Raw genomic sequence first — 23,497 nt, forward strand, 5'->3', positions numbered from 1 at the left:
AAGTAGAGATCAGTCGCAAGTTCTCATTAATTAGAGATCACTCTATATTTTGCGGCACTTCTGCAATGACGATAGCTTTTTCAGTTCCCTGGCTACCTTGGAAGAGAGACCGTTCCTGGCCAACAAAAATATTTTGTTCCATTTCCAGGTTTTTAGCATTTATTTTTTTTAACACCATCACATTACTTAAAATAGAATGCAAGAATCATGTAAATTTTGGAAAAGAAACACTTACACTTGTCTCTTTTTTTGACTGATACTTGCTGAGTTCAACTTAAGAAACAATGTTTCTGTTCACCAAAAAATGCACTTTTAAAGTAAATGATAATTTGCAAATAATTTGCTTAGATTTAGTTCAAATTGATTTTCCATTACATGCTTAATTCTCTGTGCTAGAAAAAGGACAAATTACATACATTCATGTACATTCATAAGAAATTGAGTAGTTTTTTAGAGTGAAGATTTCAAGTAGACATTTCCTTTTGTGTTGTCCTATAAAATAAATACGTTATTCAAGGAGTCTTTTTAAGATTTTCTGAAAATCTTTTAGTAGTAATCTTTTTTAGGATTTATGTAATTGATTTCTATATCTATCTGGAGAATTTGAGAAATTAATTATTTACTTATCCATCTATGTGAATTAACTCTTTCTAAACTTCACATGTGGATAAAATATACATCCACACATGCCACAACTAAAGCTGGCATTTTTCCTTTAATAAGACCTATACTAAAAAATATTTATAGGATGTATTTAAAATCAGCACCTTGTTGTGCTACCTACATTTGCAGTAATTTGTTTTGGAGAGCTTAATGTGGACACTGTTGGAGGAAAAAGAAACAGATGTACAGAGTAGTTTCACGGCCTTGGTCAGTATTTTTAGTGGAGAAAAACGATTTCTATTTTCTCCCTGTTTATTTGTTGCCTCTGGTTTTGATAAAACCAAGCTAGTGTCAATAACTTGCTTATTCCCTTGTATCATGTTTTAATTTTGACATGGTTCACTGCAGTTAATTATTATAAATATTAAAGTTAAAATAATTAATTAGTTTACGCCAGCTACCTTTTTTAAGGCATTTCAAATAGGGTCAGTATGTGCTGAAATCATGTGTGACAGCAGCATAGGTCTGAGGCAGATGAGCCAGTCTGGACAAAAAGAGCAGAGAAGGTGCAGTTAGCTGTGCAGCCTTCAGACCAGGTTAGTCCCCAACACATGTGCAGAGTCCCCGGCACAAACCCACACCACCACTTTTGCTGCCAAGTCTTGCATCAGCTGCTGCTTGAATGCACCAAAATAAAACTACCTCAACCCCCTATGTGCTATAATTGCACCTTAAATGACCTTCCTACAGAAATGCCTTTCACTTTCTGCAGGGAATGCTACACTTTCTGTAGGGACAGAAAGTACTGGACTTGTTCAGAGCCGGTAACTGTTTAGGAAAGCCACATAAGGAAAATATGGTCCATTTAGTTGTGTCATGATAAAATTAGCCTGCCTGTTATACCCGGGATGTTCTGTGCCAAGAAGAGGATGTGCCGCGTGTCTCACGAGTTTGGTGCCACCACCTGGTTCTGCATGGACATGCCTATGCACCAAACCCTCACAGAAATCCTCTCCCACCATTTTCCTCTGGAGCCAGGCGTTTTGCTGTGTCTAACTCAGAATCCCAATGTCAGCGCCAAATGCTGTTCTCTACTACATCTATATTAATCAGCACTGAGAGGGGAAGATTCAAATCAATGCACCTTTCAGCTTTGATAACAGAGAGGCTTTAGATAAAAAATAATGAAATGCCCAGAGCCCTGGAGAACAGAGACCTGACAACATCTGTAAATTAATTCTGTGAATTAGTCTTTCTAGAGCATCTTATTAAGGGCCGATGGAATTATTCAGAGGCACAAACTCCTCATAGCATACAAGCTAAAATTCAGTGAAAAATACCTACTAATTTTCTTTAATCAACTTCAATAGAGAAGGTGGGGTTTTGAATTTTGCAGTCATTCCAGTTCTTATTCATCCACTTAAAATACTTCACATGAAACGAAACTGTGCCTTTAGTCTTTTAAAAACATTATGTAGTCACAAAAGTTTTGGTTTCTGTGATGCCTAGGTGAACAAATTCTGAGATTAGTTGTACACTTTCAGTTCTGTGACTCTCTTCCTGTCTCCTTAAAAATGCTGAAATGATTTCCTGTCCTGCCATGCAATACACTGCCAATAAATAGTCGATACTGGTATCAGAATGTAATTATAAAAATATACATCAGAAATGAGTAAATTACTCAGTTGCTTAATTAATCAAGTCCTCAGACTACCCAGCTGAGAATTAAAAAAAAAAAAAGATGTGTTTGAACACGCATACTTGTATTTGGATTTAACCGGCATTCTGAATGGCAAAATACAGACTGAACTGCAATTAACCAACTGTAATGGGCATAGTTTAAATTTTGTTTGTTGTTTTCTCCAAAGTGATGAGAACAGCTCATATCATAGTCCTTTAATCATCTATCCACTGTATATCATTAACATTTGATTATGCAAATTGCTTATAAACACTGTTCCATCTAATGATTTGAAAAATAAATCATGCATGTATAATTTCACCTAGTGTGACTAAGAGTCAGCAGAGGGTTATATACAAATAAGAAAACTTATTATTTATTGCTACTTCTTATATTCCTTATAATGCTCATTTTTCTTACGTACTTGCTAGATATTTTTTCTCATTGAATGCCACATTTATCTTCCACTTACTCTGTACTTTTAAGAAAGTAAGGTTCAGATATTTTGTTGCTTTACAAGTTTATATATCCTTCCATAGCTGCATTTAACCCATTGAACGCCTTAGGACATGCATGTGGTTGCATTACCTTTAAGTTTCTTTTAATAGAGAAAAGTGAGAGTAGTTAACTCTCTTTTTATAAGAGAAAAGTGTGCTATAAACCCAAGCAGCTGTTAAATCTTTTGGTGAGGAAAGGATGAAGACATACGAAGGGCTTTTTATTTTATTTAAAAGATTTATTTTATTTTTATTTTAAAATAAAATATTGTAAGTCACATGGGCAACTGTTTGTTATACCGCGGGTGTAACCTGGTGACTTCAGAGTGTTTGTGATACAGTGGAAGTTCAGTGGCTCTGTGTTTAGGAAGCTGCAGTGTGAAAGGCACACACAGAAGAGCTCACAGTCCTGTTCTGAAAAAGACATGCTATTTTGGACACCAGTAATGTTTTGATGTTACTATAGATTATTGAAAGACGCTTGCTTTCTTTTAACACAAGCAGAACTGTGAATAGTATGGCTCTTGCAGAATATATTACATATTGGATCATTGTATTGAATGCATTATAAAATTAATAGCAAGAGTACTGCAGAAGAAGCAAAAGAGTAATGTAAGGCTCCATGAAGACACAATCTTTACTCACAAAGTTCAATATTCCTTCACATTTAGATTATTATTTATTAAAAAAAAATATAATTAATATCTGTTCTGCAGATAAATTCTTCTGTCAGTGTGCATGGTAATGCCATTAATGTTAGTTAGATTTACTCCAAAGCTAAGGTGCAGATAATTTCATTGGTGCGTAAATATTCATTTAGGATATGGGACAATTTCATACACTTGATTTTCCTCATGTGAGTAGTTATGTAAATATGATTTGTAAGAGTAGGATCTCTCTTAATACAGTAAGTGGATAGCACGAACAGTTCAAAAAGAATAAATTATTAAAACTGAAACTTAAATATAACTATCATGCTAAGATAGTTTCAAATTGTTGCCTGAAGCAAAAGTTAATGACCATTTTAGGGATTCTTGGTGAGGGGAAAAAAGCTTATGTTAACTGCAGCTAATAGCTTACAATATCAACAGATCTTTGACCACAGTAGTGCGAACATTACTTGACTAACACATAGTTGGGAAGTCAGCCATAAAAATCAAACCAGTCATTGCCATCATAACAGCAATATTACTGTACCCATAGCACACTGAATTCACAATAACATGATTTTCAATCAGTAACAGCTGCATCCAGGAAAATAAAACTTCCAGCAAAGAAATAATTAAATTTGTACAAGCCTGTCTCATTGATAACAAGTCTTCCTGAACAACTGAAAATAAAAGGATATAAAATTGCTAGTAGCTAAAGCATGAAGAATTGAGAACTGTCTAAGTTACAAATTTATTCTCAGTGACTTGCCGGTTCAATGAAGTGGGATGAGTGAAATGTGATTATATTTGACATCTCACTGTATCTATGTTATCCTAAAAGAAAATATATGAGGTTTTTGCTGAAGAATTATGGTGTGTTTTTCTCTTGACGAATGAGTTGGTTCAAATTTTGAGATGCTTGAAAGTATTTTCCAAATCCCTAAGTGGCTCTCTTCAAGTACACATATGCTTTTATAAGAATAAAAGTTGTAATGTTGTGTTTATGGCTCATATTTTGCCTTAAATAGGTGCCGTGGGAATATTTTAAAAAGATTTTGTGTGAGGTATGTCTTGTCTAAACTTAAAACTCTAATTCTATGGTGTAAGCACCACAATCTCTATAGTCTGTATCTATAATCGTGAACAGTCTTCCTGATGGAACAGATACCTAAGCTGTCTACATCCGTAAGACATACACTGCAACACAAGCACATCTGCGGAGTGAAACAGTGCTGAGGAAGTGGCACATTTGGGGAATGGAAGATTGCTTTGGGCAGCTGTCGTGCTGGTCGCATGGTATGTGGCTGCCTGCTGGCAGCAGGAGCGCGGGGGAAAAGCTCCAGGCTAGATTTATCGGAAAGAAATCAGGTCTGCACTTCGAGATTGCCCCAGGTTATGAACCAAAGTACAATGGGAACTTCACCTCTGAAGTGCACCCCTCATTCTGACTAGAACACCCATACACTTGTCTCTCTGTGCTCGAATGGGATGCTGTGCAGTGTCATTACACGTTATAATTCATTGCTGGCACAGAAGAGTAGAAGGTGATTTCAGGAAGTGCCTGAACTGAGGCAAATAGCACGCTCAATCATTTTCTTGACTAAGTGATTTTTTTTCCATTTTGACAATGGATTCATTTTTTTAACAAGTGCAAAACGTGGGAAAAAATACGTATCAATTATAGTTCACCTTGTAGGATACTGATTACAATACCTTTTTTTCAATAGGTTGAATGTCATTGCATGTCAAGTATTCACATTGAAATTTTCATGCCAAGTTAGAGGAAACCACAATGTTTTGCTTACATTTAAGCTGTTACAATAGCTGTTTAACTATGAAGGTCTTGTACTGCCATGTTTTGGAAAAAAAGACTTAATAATGAGTTAAAAATCTCATCCACATCTGACTTAAGTTTATGAGGGTACAGAGATGTCAGTGTTCCTGTGATCACTTGTTAACATCTGGCAGCTCATTATTTCTTCAGAAACTGACCTTATTTGAGATGCCATGTAAAGCATAAAGGATGAACAAAACTTTTGCGAAAGCTTCTGCTATGGAAGCCTATAAAATACGATGACAACAAAATCAGAATGTAGAGCTCAGACTGAAGGGAGAAACATTTTTGGATGGAAGCCTTTTGGAATGCGAAACAGTTCATAATAGTTAAAAGTGGGATATTTTGGTGAAACTGCGGAAAGAAGTGGAGGAAAGCAGCACATCTGAATTGGCGTTTGCACATTACGTCATGGCCAACAGTATTACTCTTGCAAGAAGTAATCAGGACCTGAGTTTATATAACGCATAGACAGATGTAAATGTGAAACAGTCATTCTTTAATGATTCCACAATTTTACAAGTAAAAAAAAAATTATCTTGAAGTCCTAAAACAAAAAAAAAAAGGTCAAATTCCAACCTATTTTCTTAGAAACTAACATCTTTAAAGTAAAAGCTTTCATAAGAAATACAACAAAGGCAAAAAGAAGACAGTTCTCAGAAGAAAAATACATTATCTGTAGAAGAAATGCAAGCACGTCAATTAAAGTAAATACCTTTTTCAGATTTATGTACTCAATTTTTTGGATAAGATCTCTTGTTATAGTCCTACATGGAAAAAAATGCTTTCTCGTAGAATATTTGTTATGCGGTGATGATGAAACGGCTTTGTTTTTAAAAAACTCGGGTTTCATGGTCAACTGCTCACAAGGGAACAGGAGTGTAATTTTAATAATTAATATTTCTGAGTCTAGACTTTAAAAAAATTTAGTCATAAGCTGCAGTAGTAATAACAAATTCTTTCAGAACTTTCTAGGCATTCTACGGTACCTACTACTGCAAAGAGTGCAGCCATAAAAAAATTAAAATACCATGTTCTGGTAGCTCTGTGCTTTATAAGTGTAATCTTTTACTAGCATGGATGTACTATTTGAGCCTTATAGTTAAAAGTCACGTTAACTTAAGTAGTTTGATGACATGCATTCCGGGAATAGAATATGATGATAACCTGCAAAGATTTCTGTTGCTTCCCCCCACTGCCAAATATACTGTTCTATAAAGTATATATTTTTATTCTTGCATGGCAACATTTTATTTCAATAGTGACATTACAGCATGTGCGTCTTTACTTTTTATTTCTGTAAATCTCTGGAGTGCTTTTTTCCCCACAAATCCTTTTCTCTCTTGTTATCTCCCACTGTTATACTGTGCTGTCTATCCTAAAATGAGGTAAAAGCCAATATCTGTCAATCGAGATGTAAATGATGTTTCCTTCCACAAAATGACAGTATAGTACTAGGAAACATTTTCAAAGTTTGGAGATTTTTTTTGTACAAATTGAGAGGCATGAGAAGGCCAGGCAGAGTTGCTTGTTTCTATGGCAACACGATGGTGTGTCTAGCTCAGCTATTTTCTCCTTTTATGATTTTATAGATAGCTGGGATTAATCCAGTGAAATTTAACATTGTCAAAAATAGAAGAATTCTACCCCCGGTACAATCAGAAATAGTAATGCATAAAGGACAATCTGATATACAAAAAAAAAAATACGCAGGGAAAAAGTCAGTTGTGAATTTGATAACAGGAAGGCAAATACATAAATCTCTCTGGAGCTGCACAACAGTTCTGAGTGCTCCACCTTTGCATTTGGCTAGTGGTTAAACTATATTTTAGGTCAGAAAGCTTCCTGTGGTATATCCTTCCTTCCGTACATCATTCCTCCATACTGTTGATGTGCTGTCTTAAGGACCACCATTTTCCCTAAACCATGAGGTGATCCCTACTTGTACGACTTGAAGTACTTTGGAAGTTTCACAGAAGTGTCTGTAAACTCCTGACAGCTGCATGCAGGAGTAATTTATGTTGAATGAGCAGTTTATGCATCAGTAGAGCTAATCAAAACACTTTTGTTAAAAGGCTTTGACTTAAAAATGAAAGCTGTCACATAAGAGTCGGATCTAAATGGTAAATTTGTGGTTTCACATTGAAAACAGAAAATCTTCCTAGTGTTATTAGATATTTTTAACACAAATTCTAAATTTTATCCAAAAAGCAGAAATATTTGTTTCACAAAAACCAAAAGAACTACTTGAAGTGAATCTCAGCGAAAACATGTTTTAAAAATCCATATAAAATAATTGGCATTTTTACCAGATTTGAATATTCATCTAAATTTGAGATTGGATGTGATTGAGCTCAAAATTCATGTATATATTTGGATAATTAATATAAGATAAAAGCTTTAATCATATGAATTTCCATTTTATTAATATTTTAGGAACTTAACAAGAATGAGTAAACCCAACACCATATGCCGCTCTCGCAACTTGGTTACTCTCTTTTAATGGCTCTACAGAGCTCCATTTAAATAAGGAAAGAAGAAAGTCTCTTATTTTTCACAGAAAACAGGACTAAATACTGCTGGGTTGTATATTAGCAGCACAAGGCTGCAAACTTCTGCCTCTCCTAGCATTAAGTCACATGATGCTGCAAAGTACTCTGCTTACCTCAGTCTTTGCATTTATAGTTATAGACATTTATTGTGTTGACTATAAAAACCTAATCACAAAACTACATCATGTTTATAAAAAGAATTAATGTGTTCAGTATTATGTGTATTATTGAGGCTTAGGGAAACTTCATTGTTTGACAGATGGTCTGACACCTACATTTAGAAATTCATAATTCAATCTCTAAAAGTAAGGAAGAACATATGTGTTTGTCGGAAAAGAAAAAAAAAAATTGTATCGATCATTTTTTTTGTCAGAGCAAGCACATATGGCAGTTCCATTTTCTATCACTTACCATTTACTTTTTATTTAAAATTCAAATGTCACTAGGCAAGGAAAAAAGTTGAGTATTGGAACATAGAAAAGATTTAACTCAGAACAATCACTGCTAGAACTTTACACTAATTGTTCATGGAAATTAATGGCCATCCAATTAAATCAAACTTACTCATCCCATTCTAGCCTTGCTTTTGTTTTCTTTACATGTTCCTCCCATTGGTAGTTACTGTTTTATGATTATTGCCCAACCATCTGTTGTCTTTCCTTGAGCCAAAATAATTTCCCTTTATAATGTTGTGAGTAATCGTGTATGCATTATTTTCAAGCAATTATATGTCTACTTACTAATCCTAACTCCTCATTCTTGTATAAATACTCACCGAGTAACTGGAACGATCTGCCATTTAAATTTCTAGTGAACAGAAATCTGCAAAATTTCAAACTTTCAATTGTTATCTCTTTGCTTTGTTATGAAGGTAATGATAGCTAAACATTTACTCTAATTCTCATCTCCAGATGCCAAAAGGCATATGTAGGTTAGGTGGATGCAGTGGCTGAATGAAATGGAATGTGTATCTTATTAAAAAAGGTGATGAGATGTTGGACATCTGCAGAGATTACTCAGGGCCCAGGGAAATGTTAAATGCAATTCTGAGCTTTTGCCACTTGCAAATAAATGGGTTTGAAATGCATGAAAGTGCTGTTCTAAATCTTGGAAGGAATTTGAAGGAGTAGCTACATTTTGTAGATATTGCAATAAATAGCGTCATAGTCATTTTTGTTAAGAGTAGATATTTGCTGTAATCTAATATTTAGAATAAATTAAATTGACAGCAAACCAGAGTTCATTGCTAAAACAGTCTCATAAATAAGTCTATGCTGTTTATTTGATATTTTTAATGGGAGAGAAAAGGATCCGAAATCTGGCTGTGATGGTTCTTACGCTGAGTTGAAGAACTGATCTCTCATCAACGTTTCTCAGGACAAACAGCGCACGGTCAGGGCTGCATAGATTAGCCAGGTGAAAAGGAGATACAAAGCAATGGTGCTCTTACAACATCCCACAGGAGTTTCTTTGTAAATATAGCTGTAATTACTTTGAGCAGATGATTTGTAGCCCCAAAGCTCCTAGGCAGTGAAGAAGAGAGGTTGCCTGAATTCATACAGGTAGAGTCCTTTGGCTTGGTAGTCAGACTGGCCTGGATAAAAACGCAGTAATGCCATATGTTGCAAAAGGATTCCTGAAACACGGTTTGATTGTAAATGTGCAGTAAGTGATCTGAAAAGTGACATGAAGCTATTCTAAACAGGAGCAAATGTTGACAGCACCATGTGGGATAACCACACCAAACTGGTTTGTGACAACCTGCAAAGAGCATACAAAAAAAATCAGCAGTTTCCAGAAACTGTAATCTTAAATTGAGATATCTGAAAATTTTTTCAGTGATGAAAGCCTGTTCACGTTTGCTAATCCTGTCACTAAGGTATGCCCACTCTGATGGTATTAAATCAGATAGCTGGTGTATTAATGAATAACATATCACTATTATCTAAAGGACCATTCCAGGTACGTTTAGATGACAATATGAAAATGTCTGAAAGATGTATTGCGCAAAGTCTGATCCTTTTGTAATGGTCTTTAAAAAATACTCAGATTAATGATATATTAGAACAGCATTTTTTCTGATTAGTGGTTTTAATGTTAGTACCTCAGTTCTGTATGCAATTGCCTATCAATCTCTTTTAGCTGGTTGTAGGCAACATTCTTCCTTTACGAGCTTACATACAGCAAAATAAGAGGTTGTTATGCAGGGCCTTTTGAAGTCCAAAAGGTAAACATATAAGAATTTTTTGCAGCTTTCTTTATTCTTTCATTATGAAATACAATAGCCAGACTCTTACTGTCACCTCCTCTGATTTGGTGCTCAGAGACAATAACAGCTTGGCATTGAAGTGCTTTTCAAACTTCTTACATGAATGTCAGTCAAATTTCATTGACTTAATTTTATCATAGTTTTCTTTTCCCTAGCTTTTTTGGGACATATATGTTTAAATTATTCATTAGGTTAAATGCTTATCAGCCCTGCATTTAAGCAGAACATAAGAAGGATTCTCCCCCTCCTTCTGTGCAACTCTGAAACTCTGTTTCTATGTTCTAGTGTTGATATCTGCACATAAAACTTTGATGTCCATGTAATGGTCCTAATTCTTTTGCATCACTTCATAAAAGGTTTTCTTAATAATACGTCACCTAAATACGCCATCTAATTTGTTCTATTAGTTGCAGATTTCTAGGACAGTAGTATTTTCTGTTCAACTTTAGATCTTCATTTTCTTAATTTCTTTGAAGCTAGCACACTTTTCAGGATGTTATGATTTTCAAGTTTATTCAATAAAACAGATGTTGTGTAGGTGCTGCTGGTAGGCAGTAGGTGCAGAGTTGGAAGTTCAAGGGTGTGAAATGTGTTTCCATGCTGATAATGTTATTTGTATCAATAGAAAAAATTGTAAAGATGAATAAATAGATTTTTCATCCTGGAAAGTGTATATGTGATGTAGTCTAAGTGTTTAAAAAAGAAGGATGTCACTTTTGCTGATGAGAGTTATACTAGGCGATAAATTTACTGTTTCCCTAAAATACACAATACACTGTCTATGTAATCAGCTAAATTCTCAGCTTCAAAAATAGTGTTTTCACATCATCAGCACCACCTAGAACTGACACTAAACCAGTAGCAATGTGGCCGACAGTGCTCTCAACTACCTACAGCCTCTGACAGTCATCAGACTTGGGCTGGCTTCTTCTGTCTTTAACTTTTGTCTTCCTATTTGAAGCGGCTACTACGTTATGTTTAGCACAAGCGCAATCAGGTCCTGGTATACTCAAAGGAGCCTAATATCCAACTCTCACAATAGGCTTAGGACGATTAGAACTTAATACAGCACTGTGGAGAAACCTGGAGAGGTTTAAGCTCTTTCAAACTACCATACGTTTCATATAGTTTTTAAATCCATGGAATCAATCAGATTTTTTTTTTCCTCAGCATAAAATACATCATAAGACTAACTGAATTAGAATTTTATTTCGAACAGCTATCATAACAATTAGTATTTTACGCTCTCCTGTTCTCTCTAATATGCCCACTTAATCACATTATTTTTTACCCACAACTGAAGTCAGAACTTGGATAACTGTGAAGTGCTGCACAAATTCAATATTTCTGAAGATGTTTCAGGCTGCTGCCTTTTCCTCTACTGCCGCATAACAAGCATCTAATACAGTGTTTTAATTTATTTGAAAAAATTATTTACATTTGTGCTGCCACAGCTAGAATCACTTCTATTAGCCAACCTGGTGGGTTTAACAGCTCGCAAGAGATTCTCTGCACTACACTGCATTTTACAGTGGAAATACCAATGCTCTTCATGTTCAAATCTGTCCTTATATCATAGGCTTTTGGGATGCTGGAAAATTCTTTATGCATGGGTGAGGCAAATGGCTTTCTTATACGAATATAGTATACATAGCATCCCGTAGCAAAATTCACATAGATTCCAATGGTACAAGCTCAACACTATAAATGGTGTTATTTGTTGAGCTAGTTAGTATCATAGAGACAAAGAGTACGTGCTCAGGCTGCCTTTTTCTACTTATTTACTGGTGTACTGATCAAATATTTAATCAAAAGTAATCTCAAAGTTTTATTCTGCAAAATATTCTTTTTACTATTTATGTCCAGTAACTCCACAACCACCTTCCTTATGTGTGCTCTATTACCTTTCATGGGGATATCAGTAGAACACAACAATATTGATTCAACACTCAAAAATATGTCTTGCAGCAAGTTGAGTTTTCTGTTGTTTTGTCAAAGGCTCTCTTAACACCCCACCACCACCACCACCCTGAGCAGTGACAGCAACTAGATTGTTACTTAGGGAAAAAACTTGTAAGGCAAAATCATGTTTGTGCTCTTTTAACCCTAACAACAAAAAACACCTCTAGATGAAAAAAGGAACATTTTCTTATGCTGTTCAGTATATGGCATCCCTATAGCTGGAGATACAAATCATGCTAACAAAAAGAAAATAGAATAAAAATAAAGCAAATAGAAAACATTAGGATGCAGGACACTATCTAGTACTTTGCTTCATTCTGTACTATGTGACAGGAATTGTCAGCAGGCTGATCAGGCTCACAGTGGAAAAGTACTATCTGCTTTAGCCAACAAAAGCAGAATTCCTCAGCCATGTGGGACTCTCAAGGTTGTCACTTAGAACTTACCTAATGTTTAGGATTTGCTCTGCAACTCATATTCGCCACTGTTTTTATGCATGTCCATGTGCAAGGGAAGGAAAAGGGACATATTTGTCTCTTAGAGCAAATTCACATAAGTTACAAACTTTAAGCTTCTCCTGTGGGCATTACTAAACATGCTCAACTTGTCGCAGAAGAAAACTTGCTTGGAATTTAAAAGCCTTAAAATATATACTTGTATTGAAAGCAGAGGTAAATAAGATGATCTACATTCCTGTTTCATCAGGTGTGTTGACAATACAGAAATGAAAAAGATCAGTTTTAGGGTTCACTTGAGTACATTTTTACACTAGTTTCCTTCAGGGAGATCCATAGGCCAATCTTAGGACACTTGAGCTAGATGTGTTGCTGAGGTATGTGTGGAAGGATTTAGGTTCCTGTCAGCTTCATACATCTGTCATTCATGTGGATACTGGAAATTCATCATTTTGTTTTAAAACAAACAAACAAACCCAAAACCACCAAAGATCTCTATTGTGTAAGCCCAGTCTGTGCCTGTCCCTACACCTGGGTAGTAGTTACCAACTGTGCCATAGATCAGCTCATTTCTCCTCCTTAATTACAGCAGCTCAAGAAGGACTCTGTTGAATGTTGGGCAACATTATACAACTGTATATATACATACATATATATATATTATTTTAACTACAACATTCTTAAACTCTGCATATAAAAAATTTTTAAGTGTCCAACCTAGCACATTATGTTGCACTGCAGACGAAGTGTATGTGCACTGTGTATGTGACTGCACAAGAGTGGAGGAAAGAAAAGCAGAAAATTTGCCTCCATCCTTCCTCTATTAAATCTTTACATTATGTATTAAACAGTTATGAAATAAAATACAGTAAAATGGCCATAAAACTATCTCTCAGTCTTAAAGAAGGAGCAGAAGGAGGTAATTTTTGCAGTGTTTTGAAATCGGAAAATTATGGGAGGCCCAGGTTTACTGATATAATTTAATACATGCAAAGGCTTGAAGGCAAAGCGTATCTCCTACTAAAGTGTTCTTTACACAGTTTCAACACTGCTATATTTAAATATACAATTAATTTTTATTTCTATTCATAACATGATTACTATTTACTTTCCTAGCAAAGCATTCAAAGCCTTAATTCTACACACCTATCACAAGAATAACAGGTCACAAAAGATTACCATTACAACGTGCCTAAAGTAGTCAAGTGATTTCCAAACCCTCTGCCTTTAAATGGTATGCCTGTGTCTGCCCTTCCTGTCTTTTCTGAGAGCATGTGTGCACCGAGCATTGAAATGTAAGGTCATGCAATATGTACCAGCTACTTTAGTACCAGCTCAGGTGCCAGACACAGTAGTAAGCACCTCCACACTGCCCTGAAAGAGCTGACCTGCGTCTCTATTCTGCAAAGTCCATATTAGACATATTCTTAATCTAAAAATCAGGTGTACAAACACACACCTCTCTTATTTTTACTGTGTACTGTTTAGATTTCTGCTGTGTACAGTTTTAAATATAAAATTCCTACAGAGAATTCTTAGAAACCTCTATTATAATGCAGTAAATCCTTTCATTAATGGAAGTCAGTTAGCAGGCTTTTTAAGACTAATCAGTGCTATGTACTTGACAAATGTATCAGGATACTGTATTCACAGAGTGAATTTGAGACTATCATTCATTATTTTATTACTTTATATTGTTCCATTGAAGTCAGAGTTCTATCTGTCAAGAAGAAAAGTCATTTGCATCTCTTTCTGGGAAAGACAGGATTAATGTCATCAAACACTTAGAAACTCTTCTACTCAGAGTCTTTAATTCAATATAAGATAATTTACACAGTAAGAAACAACTTTTAAAGACTCTGGAACAGAAGTGGCCAGAACATTTTACCCATTAGCAAATGCCTACTTCTGCAACTTGCCTCTGGAAGGGGAACTAGATACACTAGCTTTAATGTCTTACATTTGAAACTGCATGATAACTACTCAAACTCATTGTCTTTGGGCTGTTCTGTTTTTTTCTAATGTGCTGTGAGTGCTATGGGTCAGAAAAAAACCACAAAAATGTCACATTTTTACAGAGATGCAAGCATTTGTAGGAAGAATACACTCTTTAAGACTAAAGAACAGTGTATGTACATTATATATACAGCTACCTAACCCAAAAAGGGAAGATGAATAACACTGTAAAAAAAAACCACTTACATTAAAAATAAACAGAGCTTTTAGATGCTCCTAAAGCAGTGTGTTTTGACATAAAATTGGGAAAAAAAAACAAACAAACAAAACCCAAAAAACCAACAACCAAAAATCCCAACTTGACTTTGTATTGACTCAAGTCCTGTAACTAAAGAAAACTTGGGTTGGCATCAGACCAGTATTTGGTGGAGCAGAATTGCCAAAATCATTTTTTAAATAACTCTACATTTGTTGTTGCTCATGAGAAAGATGCCATGAAGAGGTCCAGCTTTTCATCTGTGAACAGAAACCTCCAGTTCTGGCTTGATTTTATTCTCCATCTGCATAGGAATGTGGTAGTTTCTCGTCAGCATCACAGAGCACTGCATGATTCAGCACGATTTCTCCCTAAGGGAACAGCTGACAAAGGCTGGATGAATAGAGGCATTTTCACATACACTGGCAGAAATCTGCAAAAGTCTTGGCTGAACTCTCTAGGGCTGGCAATAGCCATTAATCCCTCACATGAGCACTGAAACTCTATTAATGAGTGCTTTTTCACACACATACACACAGTAGCACTTCCAAGCACTGTTGGCATTAGAATTTGTATTATGTTTTGGAGGTTAAAGGTATCCCAGCAATCAAAACCTCAGGGTATTTCTCTGCTGTGTTACTTCAAATATCTGTAAGTGTCATGACAGGTCTTTTACTGTTATACAAATAAGACATAAGCATGCTGCTGCAGCTTTTTAGTGCTACATCTCTCTCACCCATTAAACAATAAATGTCCTTGAACAATGTCAAAGCTCTTTGTCAGATGGTACACGGAGACTGAAACCAGGGAGTGCTGAGCAGCAGTCCTCGCCCTGTCCTGCTTCTCCACCTCTACACACCAGACTCAGAGACATGCTGGTGTTCAGTGTTTCCAAGTTTGAAGCACAAGTTTCACTGCCCTCTAACAGCAAACTTGGATTCAGCTGTTTATAATAGTCTTCCTATGGCCGATTTGCAGGAGAGCTGCTCCCTCTGCTGAGTTTTCTGTTGATCGTCACCGGCACCTGATGTCCTTCCTCACCATGCTGGGCCCCAGCCCGGACTGGAACGTGGGTCTCTCTGCCGAAGACCTCTGTACCAAGGACTGCGGCTGGGTCCAGAAAGTCGTTCAGGATTTAATACCCTGGGATGCTGGCACAGACAGTGGTGTTACCTATGAGGTATGTGGACTATTTGTAACATACTCAAAACATAAAGTTTGCCTTACAGCAGTGAAGAATGAAAGCTATTTGATCCATGGTCATGCCATATCTGCCTTTATACTACCCTAGTAAAAATTTTCCTTGTAATGCATTAAAACTTATTTAGACAGATGTTAGCTATATTTCCTGTCACTTGTTGTGTCTGAATTTCCTGAGCATTATTATTAATGGGATAATATTACATTCACCTAGGATATTATTACATTCACCTATTAAATAAATGGAGGACTTAGTTTGCTCAAAACAAAGCATTAAGGTGTCCAACCCCCTTGATACAGATCTGTGTTCCATCAGCAGACACATGAACTTGATTTTTCTACTGTTTCAACCCAATGCCAACTATTCTGCTTGGCGCAGAAAACTTAACCATTCTTGACAGCAGGGATTGAAACTCTGGACTTCTCATCACTACAAGACTCTAAAATCATATATTTTCTCTGTCTCCATCACTCTCTCAGTCTAGGAAGAGAGTTACATCATCCTCAGGTAAAGTCCTGTTTTTAACCAAATGAGTTACGTCAAATTACTGAATGGGTTGGGTCTCCGTAGGTGACAAGTGTATCTACAATATGTGTCTCTACAGGAAGTATAGACAGCTGAAGTTAGGCAAAATTAGTCGCATCCTCAAATACCACATATATTCCACATGTTCCTTTTACTACACATATTTTCAGATGACAGAAGACAGTTGTTTTTTTCATTCAGACCTGATCTGTTTAGAATCTAAGAAATTTCTCCAGTTATAATGCAGCTCTGGAGGTATACTGAATAATTTTTTTTAATTAATGTAGGTATCTAACCACACAACAAGGCATACATCTTATTGTGAAACCAGCTTCAGGGTTGAATCCCAAAGTGTTGGAAAAGTACTTCATGCCAAAAAAAAAACCCCAACACCTTAACATTAAGTATGAATGTACTGAGTTCACCTTCTATTGAAATTTCCCAATTTAGCATTTTAGAGAAGTTTTAATTATTACTTTTTAAACTTTTTTTTTCTTTTTGATTGCAGTCTCCTAACAAACCTACAGTGCCTCAAGAGAAGATCAGACCACTTACAAGCTTAGATCATCCTCAAAGTCCATTTTATGATCCAGAGGGAGGATCTATCAAGATGGTAGCCAGAGTTGTCATTGAAAGAATTGCACGCAAGGTATAACATATATATATATATATATATAAAATCCTCAAACAAGTGAAAAAAAACCCATTTAATAAACAAAAAAGCCAATTCTTCCTGTCTCCCCAAATCTACACTCCTTAACCTACCCACAACAATGATAATGGCAGAAACGAACAAAACTGTGTCTTAAATTTAGAACTGTCTTAAGGTGTTATTTCTCCTACTTCTGGTAATTGCTGCATCTGCTTAATTGAGGATTTTTTTTTAAATATGCGTAGGAATTAGAAGAGAAAAAAAAAGTGCTGCAGATGCAATAAGGCCTCACAGTATACTGTTTTAGCCCCTCTCGCTGCGTACACGTATGAGTTTCCTATATCCAATCTCCACAATGATTTCTTTGCAGGGGGAGCAATGCAATATCGTGCCTGATAACATAGATGATATTGTGGCAGATCTAGCACCAGAGGAAAAAGAAGAAGGTACTTTTTAAATTAGTTTGTGCTGTACTAATTTATATTTTGTTCCATTCTCCACTGTCATTTCTAGATAAAATACAAAACTGACTTAGGAGAAAAAGTCCCACTCGGTGCCAAAAAGCGCTTCATCTTTTCATCTTTTTCTGGTATCTACTATTGGAGCCTTCCCTTCTCCAGCAAAGAAATTGCTTGTATACCTGGAAGATGACAATAACAATAAATGCAATAAGACAAGTGTTTTGGGAGCTCAAATATTATTTTTTTTTAACTGAAAGTTGGCTATTAATCAATTTTTTCCTTTGGGTTAAAAATGGAGAAGATAGTGTGCAGGAGGAAAGAATGTATCCTATTAGCATCTAGTAATCACCAGCCAAGTAAAGAGAAGCAAATGGAGTACAATCTATTTTTAATGCTCACCGCCTTTTCTTACTTTTTAGATGATACCCCTGAGACCTGCATATATTCAAACTGGTCCCCATGGTCAGCCTGCAGCTCTTCTACCTGTGAAAAGGGCAAGAGGATGAGGCAGAGAATGCTTAAAGCTCAGCTGGACCTCAGTGTGCCCTGTCCAGATACCCAAGATTTTCAGCCATGCATGGGTCCAGGCTGCAGTGATGAAGGTAATCAAGAGGAAAGAGTGGAGAAGAACAAGACCTTGTAGTGTTTAATTTTCCTTTAAAGTTCTTAGAGCTGTTGTTTGCTCTATGACTCGGGTTATGGCAAACAGAGGAGTAATTGCTGAAGGATAAAAATTGAAGCTATATCTGGTCAATTCTGCAGTTCATCTGAGTTGGTGCATGAAGATCGCAGAAATATAAAGGAAAGGAGTAAAGTAAGCAATAGACGAGAGGATAGAATGTGAGAGGCAGCATAAAAGTGATACTGTACACAAATGAGCAGCTACAGATTTATCAGCAAATATGTTAATATTAGTAATTGAAATGGTTCTCTGTATTTTAGATGGTTCCACTTGCATGATGTCTGACTGGATTACATGGTCCCCCTGTAGTGTTTCCTGTGGAATGGGAACGCGATCTAGAGAGAGATACGTAAAACAATTCCCTGAAGATGGCTCTATGTGCAAAGTGCCTACTGAAGAGACTGAGAAATGTATTGTAAATGAGGAATGTTGTAAGTATTTTATTTAGCTTTGTAAAATCCAGCCAATAGCAGGACCACTGCCCAAAACATTTTTTTTATATGAGCTCTACTAGTGAATGATTTTCTCTGTCCATTTTGAATAGCCCCTAGCAGCTGCCTTGTCACTGAATGGGGAGAGTGGGATGAATGTAGTGCTAGCTGTGGCACGGGGATGAAGAGACGACACAGAATGATCAAGATGACTCCTGCTGACGGATCCATGTGCAAGGCAGAAACTACAGAGGCAGAGAAATGCATGATGCCTGAATGCCGTGAGTGTCTATGAGTTTATCGTCTCTGCTATAGAGGCATCGTTTCTGACACGTTGCTCCATCACATAAAGAATATAGCTAAACCAGAAGCAATGTTGCTTTTTCTTGTTCTCTTTAAAATTAGATCCCTTAGGGAATATGCATTAAATACCACATTCACAAACAGAATGAGAGTATCTAGTAAAAATATTCAGTGGTATGCTATTACTGTATTACCCATACAGTGATGTGTATATTAGCAAGCCATACATAAGCAACTCTAAGTTATGGAGCACGAGGTATATTTAATCATAAGGCTAGAATAAAATAGAGCCCTCTCCTTTTAGCCCAGGAACAGTTCAGAAATTGAGGTGCTTCTTTTGTGCGGTCAGCCAGTCTCTCCCTTACTGTGACTGTTAATATTGTTTTTAATTTCTTAAGAAATGTGAAGATTTTCAACAAAGACAGAAAGAACTAAGTTAAAGAAGATTTTCGGTAAATAAAATGTGGAAGTATCACATTTTAGACTATATAAATTTGACTTCCAGTTCCGACCACTGCAACAATCCAGGTTTTTTTACAGGAGTTGTGATTGAAACGTACTACTTAAACTATTTATTCCCCAGAAGCAATGAGATGCTGCAGATATGAATAAGATATAGAAAAAGATAGCAAAGAAAAGCTGTTAAAACCAAGGAAACCTTTCAATTTAATATAGTGTTTTCTGAGCTTCTTCAGAAGCATCATTCAGCTTGTGATTAATTTTGTCCAAGGTAACAACAAAGTATGATTGGTTGACGACAGATAAAACATAGTACATTTTCTACTTGTATTAGGTTCAAAATGTATATCTTCATAATTATGTATAACAGGAATTCATTACGGTTTATTTTCATATTAGATACTATTCCTTGTCTGCTCTCTCCTTGGTCTGAATGGAGTGACTGCAGTGTAACATGTGGGAAGGGAATGCGAACCCGGCAAAGGATGCTGAAATCTGCTGCTGAGCTTGGAGACTGCAATGAGGAACTGGAACAAACGGAAAAATGCATGCTGCCTGAATGCCGTAAGCGTGGGAAACTCTCTGGAAAGAGAAGGCTAATTATGTGTGTTACAGTCTATGGGTCAAAAGTCTACTGCCATTTTTTAGCATTGTTTCTTAGATGCTTACTACAGTTCTTTTTTTCTAAGAAAAGTGATAATATGGACAATTATTTCCTGCTTGCCTTTGGTTATGAAACAGAATTTGAAAATTTTACATAAATGCTCTCTGAAACGAGGAATTCTAAAGATTACTTTATGATTCTGTTTTGAAGAGGGGTCTACAATTGGCAAGAGTAGTCCTTGCCCCCTCAAACTCTGTAAACAAATGATCCAAAACTCTGTTGCTCGGTTCTTGCTTTCCATCCATGTATTACTCCTAAGTCTACCCACAAGGGAATCAGTAATATGAGTTTTACCATATAATTTTTATTGGTTTTTAAATTATTATTATCGTGCACTTTTGGCTATTAAGAGCTGAAATATGATCAAGTCTTAATCTCAGCTTGCCTTACTCAGCCCTATACTGATAACCAATATTGTTTGGAGTATATGGTTTCTCCATATTTAACACAATTTCATAACTTTAGACAACAGTTTGTACACTTTTCAATAGTAAATAAGTCAGAATTACAAACCCTATTTTTTACTCAAATGTAGACTGAGTGCTTAGGAAGGAAGGAAGGAAGGAAGGAAGGAAGGAAGGAAGGAAGGAAGGAAGGAAGGAAGGAAGGAAGGAAGGAAGGAAGGAAGGAAGGAAGGAAGGAAGGAAGGAAGGAAGGAAGGAAGGAAGGAAGGAAGGAAGGAAGGAAGGAAGCATTAAATTACCAATATGAGTCTCTTAGCTCACAGAAAGAGCACAAAAGAGGCTCCACCTTTGATACGTCTCTGAACTGTACCAAAGCTTTTTTACTGATCCACATCCCTTTGCAACCTGGAATATCATATGAGCCAGTGGATGGTGTGGAGACAGCTGCACTGAGTTTTTACCTTTCTCCTCTAAAAGTCCCCACTTCTTGGGAGGTGCAAATTTCTAGTTGCTTTGTTGTCTTTGTGAGGCATGATAGCCTAAGGCGCTACAAAATGAATAAGATACGATTGCTTTTAGTGTCCTGTTGCCAGCTGGTTTATGAGGCTTTATAACTAATTACATTATTTTTCACAGAAAGTATTGGTTAAAAAGGCTTTTACACTGTAATTTGCTAATTCGTCTTTTCTTAAATAATGTGAAATATTGTTTTGATTAGTATTCACAGGGGCTGTAAGTTTTAAGCAGTTCAGAAAAGATGAAAACTTTTAAGACATAATGGTATTAGTGAATCTTGCTATTGCATAACACTACCAGTAAAGCAAGGCTTAGATCTCAAAGGTATCAGATTCTTGGTAAATATAACTCAATTTTTAACAGCTTTTCATTACAAAACAGACATATGGGTGTACAGAATGGAAAACTGAAGAAGGCACAGGAGGATTATTTATATGTTCTTTGTAATTTTAGTGGTCTGCCAGCACCGCTCTTGAAAAAGAAATTTATGGAAGTGTCAAATAATAGTTCTGCTAGAAAAGGACTCAAAAAATTTTGATGCGTAGCCTCACAAAGTTGCTGAAAAGACTGGAGGCTTAAGTTGCATTCATGTATTTAGGATGTAAAAACTCACTAGGCACATCTGTGTGTTCTTGACCTTACATTTAGATATCACAGCTTTAGTGCAACATTTCTCATTCTTTACAGCCATAGACTGTGAACTAACAGAGTGGTCCCAGTGGTCCGAATGCAATACCTCATGTGGAAAGGGCCATATGATCAGGACAAGAATGATTAAAATAGAACCACAGTTTGGTGGAACAGCATGCCCGGAAACTGTCCAACGTACAAAATGTCGAGTAAGGAAATGCCTGAGAGGTCCAGGTATGGAAAAAAGGCGCTGGAAAGAAGCCCGGGAGAAAAGGAGAAGTGAACAAGCAAAAAAAAATCTAGATAGTGAGCAATATCCAGGTGAGTTTGAAACCATTATTTAGTATGCTTATGTATATTTGCCTTTTCTTCATAACAGGAGTTTGTGAGCAGCTCCACTTCGTGCTGTGAGAACATTTTCAGCATTTCAGTCTAGGGAAAGTTTTAGCAATAAAGTAAAGCATAGCCACTTTCGGTGTTTGCCTGTCACCAAAAACGTGTCATCTGAAGGCACAACGGAGGATGGCTCACATCTGTCCATGTCTGGTCACTGAGAATAGTTTGGCTCCTTCAGTACCAAACGTGGAATGTGAAAAATCAAGAATATAGACCTGGCAAAGGACTGATCACAATTTTTGCAGAACTGGGTGACAATCTTTGCATCCATTTACCTTTGAACTTTGAAAGTATTTGTTCCTGGATCCAATACTGAATTTCAAAGCTGAATTGATTTCCATCTCAATAATCTGATTCAGAGTCAAATTGCTCTGAGAGAGCTCAGAGTGCTTTTTCAATAAGGGACAGTATTATCAAACACTGATGCCTCAAATCAATAAAACATAGTATCTTGTGGTATAGTTTACATTATCAGGATACGAATTACTGCTATGTTGTGGTTCGCACTTGTCCAACATTTAATGGTTTCCTAATTTTATCTGTGTTTTACAATGTAGACAGTAAATTTCTTTTTTAATAGATTTTTTCAGTGTTTGACAAATGCACCTTGATTATACTTAGCTGGAGTTTCTTAATACCTACTGTAATAAACTAAACAATATACTATCTTAGATTCAAAAGATGTAAGTGTGCACACATGCATAGTGGTACACGTATTAAGATATGTAGGCTAGACTGAAATCCTAAGAACTTAATAAAATTACTTATTTTTTCAGTTTGTAGGCTGAAACCATGGACTTCTTGGACAGAATGTTCTACACTCTGTGGAGGTGGAATTCAGGAACGCTACATGATGGTAAAGAAGAGGTCCAAAAGTACTCAGTTTACTAGTTGCAAAGACAAAAAGGAGTTAAGAGCATGTAATGTTCATCCTTGTTAACAAAACACAAGGCTTCCAAGTGACACACTCTGAGCTAAATGGAAAGTCAACCTTGGTTTGGTTTTTAAAACAAAAAAAAATTATAAAGTGTATATTAGTTTTCATTTTTGCAGTGTGGTTTGCTTTTTAGTCTTGCTGGTGCAAGAAATATATTTTATAAATATTTCCTCACAGATTTATGCTGAGAGTAAATCTTTGGTACTCCAGCCAGCCCTTAATGCATAAAAATAGTAAGTCATTACGAGTCATTTAACTAAAATACAGACATATCTGTGGACTTGGAATAGCCATATAGAAATACTACTTGTAAAGACATGGGATGCATGCATATTAACATAACTTAGTTAAAGTAACATGTTTCATATGTGGGAGGATTTGTCTCTCGATTTGGTTTTGAAAATCCAAAGCAGTGCCTATGTGATTACACAACTATGCCAAGGAGTAATTTGAGTAATGCTGGTTCAATAATATTAAAGGTGCATGTTGTATTTTTTTACACTATTGGTTTAAGCTGATAG

The 23,497-nt window shown here is 36.1% G+C and overlaps 1 protein-coding gene across 1 annotated transcript in view; it reads left to right on the plus strand.

The window, feature by feature from the left end:
* Positions 1–22,979, plus strand: part of SPON1 (spondin 1) — a 191,566-nt gene extending 168,587 nt beyond the window's left edge. Inside the window, exons 8-16 of the mRNA XM_086613778.1 lie at positions 15,694–15,895; positions 16,950–17,090; positions 17,464–17,539; positions 17,974–18,156; positions 18,497–18,667; positions 18,781–18,948; positions 19,829–19,993; positions 21,701–21,964; positions 22,816–22,979. Coding sequence (XP_086469904.1) covers positions 15,694–15,895; positions 16,950–17,090; positions 17,464–17,539; positions 17,974–18,156; positions 18,497–18,667; positions 18,781–18,948; positions 19,829–19,993; positions 21,701–21,964; positions 22,816–22,979 — 1,534 coding nt within the window. The remainder of the gene's footprint in view (positions 1–15,693; positions 15,896–16,949; positions 17,091–17,463; positions 17,540–17,973; positions 18,157–18,496; positions 18,668–18,780; positions 18,949–19,828; positions 19,994–21,700; positions 21,965–22,815) is intronic.
* Positions 22,980–23,497: the final 518 nt, after the last annotated feature.

This window comes from Tauraco erythrolophus, chromosome 6 (genome assembly GCF_009769465.1).
Source record: "Tauraco erythrolophus isolate bTauEry1 chromosome 6, bTauEry1.pri, whole genome shotgun sequence".
Lineage (NCBI taxonomy): Eukaryota > Metazoa > Chordata > Aves > Musophagiformes > Musophagidae > Tauraco > Tauraco erythrolophus.